Source organism: Carcharodon carcharias, chromosome X (genome assembly GCF_017639515.1).
Source record: "Carcharodon carcharias isolate sCarCar2 chromosome X, sCarCar2.pri, whole genome shotgun sequence".
In the NCBI taxonomy this organism is placed as follows: Eukaryota; Metazoa; Chordata; class Chondrichthyes; order Lamniformes; family Lamnidae; genus Carcharodon; species Carcharodon carcharias.
The window spans coordinates 23,127,694-23,131,405 of NC_054507.1; the positions used below are offsets into that span (position 1 = coordinate 23,127,694).

At 39.3% G+C, this 3,712-nt stretch overlaps 1 protein-coding gene across 1 annotated transcript; it reads left to right on the plus strand.

The window, feature by feature from the left end:
• The first annotated feature begins 322 nt into the window (after positions 1-322).
• On the plus strand, positions 323-3,712 carry LOC121273248 (protein S100-B-like). The gene is made up of 2 exons (XM_041180278.1): positions 323-454; positions 3,569-3,712. Exons 1-2 carry the CDS (start codon positions 323-325, stop codon positions 3,710-3,712), a joined length of 276 nt encoding a protein of 91 aa, XP_041036212.1.

Consider the following 3,712-nt stretch of genomic DNA (forward strand, 5'->3'; position numbering starts at 1 on the left):
TGGTGGATTGATGTGCCAAAGGTCAAAGTATAAAATAGCCCATAATTTGTCCTCCAATTCCAAATTTCTTTCAGACAAACCATTAGGACGGTTGATGTGGGAAATGGGCATAGCATAATGAAGTTTGTTTAAGAAACGGTTGGGGAGCAGTAATGGGGACTTTAATCTTGATTTGAACCTGTTATACATAGCCTTCGAGTGCCTGATTCAAACTCCACATACAAATAGCAAGACAAAATGTTATTTTTCTAGTCTCGTCAAAGTACATATTCATTATCTTCCCATCTACTCTCTTTCTTAACAGGAAAATTGATCGGGCGGAATGTCTGACCTGGAGAATGCATTGATTGCAATCATAAACGTCTTTCACAAGTATACAGAATTCAAGAGAGATAAACTCAAGAAAGCGCAGTTAAAGGCTCTCGTCAACAATGAGTTAAGCCAGTTTATTGAGGTAGAAAAAAATTATAAACAGTTACTAAATATGTAATAACGTGGTTATTTGTGCAGCTTGCCTGGGAATATTGCTCACGTAATGCACTTCTGATATGCTGCTCCAAAAATATACTTCCAGTTTTTACAACTATCTTTCATTGGATTGCAAATTTTCACAGTAATTGAATTTTGTAGATTTATTAGATCCAGAGCTGGACGTAGTGGGAAAATAGTCCAAATAGTATTTTCATTAGCACTAGGTAACATGAAGACTTCACATAAGAGCATAAGAAATTGAAGCAATAGACGACCATACAGCCCCTCCAGCCCGTTCTGCCAATACGGTCATGGCTGATCTTCTGCCTCAACTCCACTTTCCACTCACTCCCCATTTCCCTTGATTCCCTGGAAGACCAAAAATCAATCTGTCTCAGTCTTGAATATACTTGACATTGGAGCATACACAATTCTCTGGGGTAGAGGATTCCAAGGATTCACAATCCTCAGTGAAGAAGTTTCTTCTCATCTCAGTCCTAAACGATCAACAACTTATCCTGAGATCCACTCTCAGTATTTGCCTTGTCAAGCCCCCTCAGAATTTTACATGTATCAATGTGAGTGCCTCCCATTTTTCTAAACATCAGAGTATATGCCCAATTTACGCAATCTCTCCTCATAGGAGAACCCTCTTATCCCAGGAACCAATCCAATGAACTTTCACTGCACTGCCTCCAAGGTAAGTATATCCTTCCTGAGATACGGAGACTAAAGCTACACACAGTGCACCAGGTGTGATCTCACTAAAACCTTACAATTATATTAAGACTCCCTCATTCTTGTACTCCAATCCCCTTCCAATAAAGGGCAATATGCTTTTGCCCTTCTAATTGCTGGTCACAGCTGCATGCTAACTTTCTTTGTTCCTTGTATGTGTGCACCCAACTCTCTCTGAACATCAACATTTGGAGTTCTGCACCTAAAAATGTTTTGCTTTTCTATTCTTACTACCAAAGTCAATGACCTTACTCCTCCCCACATTACACTCCACCTGCTACCTTGTTGCCCACTCATATAGCCTGTCTATATCACTTTTATAGCCTCTGTGTCCTCCTCACTGCTTGCATTCCCACCTAGCTTTGTACATTACTCAGTCTCTTCATCTAAGTCATTAATCTTGTCGTTTTGCATGAACAAAAAAAAAGACGAACCAATTCGTCCACTCAAAACATGCAAAATGTTATAGTACAGACTTGTTAATTAGGGATAGACAATAAACACTGGCCTTGCTAGCAATGCCCACATCCCAAGAGTAAATTTTTAAAAATCATGAGGTTGGTAGAACATTATATAAATAGCAGGTTCTTATGGGTATACACAGATTGCAATTAAAATCTCAATGAAAAGTGGATGAGCAGTTTTTTCTTCTGTAGCTAATAAATCACTAGAGATTGCAGGAATGCATGGCTTTGAAAAATTGTGATTTCTGAGAGTCCGATTTTGTTAGTGAGTTATCAATTACTGAGAAAAGCCATATTTTATTAAAAGAGGAATTTCATCAATGTCCCATCTAAACACTGCCACCACACAGAAATGCAGGGAAGAAACAGACCATGCACAACCAACGTTCCCTTTAAGGTGTGCACAAGCACAGTCATGCAGCAATCTTAAAAGAATCGCACAGTGCAACAAGTAGGCTGCGCACAGTGAAGAGAAATTAGAGGGAACACTGAAATTCACCCTCCATAAAGATTGGCAGAGTTGTGTTCTAGAGTTGATACGTCGTCATGAAATGATAAATTTGCTCACAGTTCTCAGATTTAAAAAAGCAGATAAAACAGTTTCCTATATTTTTTTAAATTTTCCTTTGAGTTTTGACCTGAATTAGATTAATATTTGAAAATAGTGGCCAAAATTCTGTTCAAAAATTTACCAAGTTCTCAGTATTCCTTGTCATTAGAAATTATGCTTAAACCAGGCCTAACTAAAGTCTCATGCTGGTATGACTCAGTTGCTAGTCTTGCTTATTTCTAACCAAATTTCCTGAACAGGTAATGTTCCCTTCTATCAGACAATACATCTCTATACACCGCCCACTACTGTTTTCTCAATGATAAGCTTCAGATTTCCTGCTTCCTTACTTCCTTCCACAGCTCGGAGGCTGAATAATCCAGGCTGTGGACTCTTCCACACCCACTAAGATTGATTGATAGTGCACACAATAGATCTTCCTTATTGATCTTAACCCATATAAAGGAGCAGAAATCGGCAGGCATCGTTTTGGGCATAAAATTGGCACAAAGCATACAAAGTTAGCAATGGGCCGGTCTGCACCCAATCAGGTTCTGCTAAATTCGTGGAGGCCCTTTTTTTAAAAAAAAATGGTGTGCTTGACAGATGACTACTTAATTAATAACATAGCACCCATTTTAAATTAGGGGCTTTTGTTTGTTCAAATTTCATGGAGGATAAGTGGGAAGACATAAGGGAAGTAATGAAAGGTTTGGGGGGGGGGGGAGGGAGAAATTCATGTGGAGCCAGGAGGAGTGGGAGTAGTCTGACTCAACAGGAGTCATAATCATCCCTCCCAGGACTTACCCAAAGACCACAGCCAGCCAGGAAGGTGGCCTGATCATGCCTTTGCTCAGGTTAGCTTCCTGTGGAGGTGTGACCACTACTGGCAGCTTGTGTCGAGAATGCTACAACCAATTCCACTGAACCTTGAGCTTCTTGGTTTGGGTGCATGCTGGTCACATAGCCTACCCTTAATGCTTGCTACATTATAGTTTGAATGGAGTGTCGACATGAAAGGTAAAATAAAGACAGTTTCTCAAACACAAGGGAAACATCTACACTTCACTTGGTATAGAGTCCTATATAGATTTGTATTCCAAATTATTATATTGGATATGAGTCCAATAACAGGCCCAGACCAAAAGTGAACCCAGAATCTCCCTTTTTAGCAACCCAACCAAGAACAAGTGAAATACTCCAATTGTGTTTGACTGAGAGTGAACAAGTTTAAGATTAGATTTGATCTGAGACCAGGCATTGCAGTCTACCATTCCAATTGTTTGTTAGTGCTTATTTGTTTGAATAAAGTGTCTATTTTTTTTTGTCTATCGATCCTACAAAGAATATAAAAGACCAAGAGACTCTGGATACACTCATGCTGGACTTGGATGAAAATGGTGACATGGAAATTGATTTTCAAGAATTTGCCACTTTTGTTGCTATGATTACTTCAGCATGTCATGGCTTCTTTGCTCCTCAGGAGTGA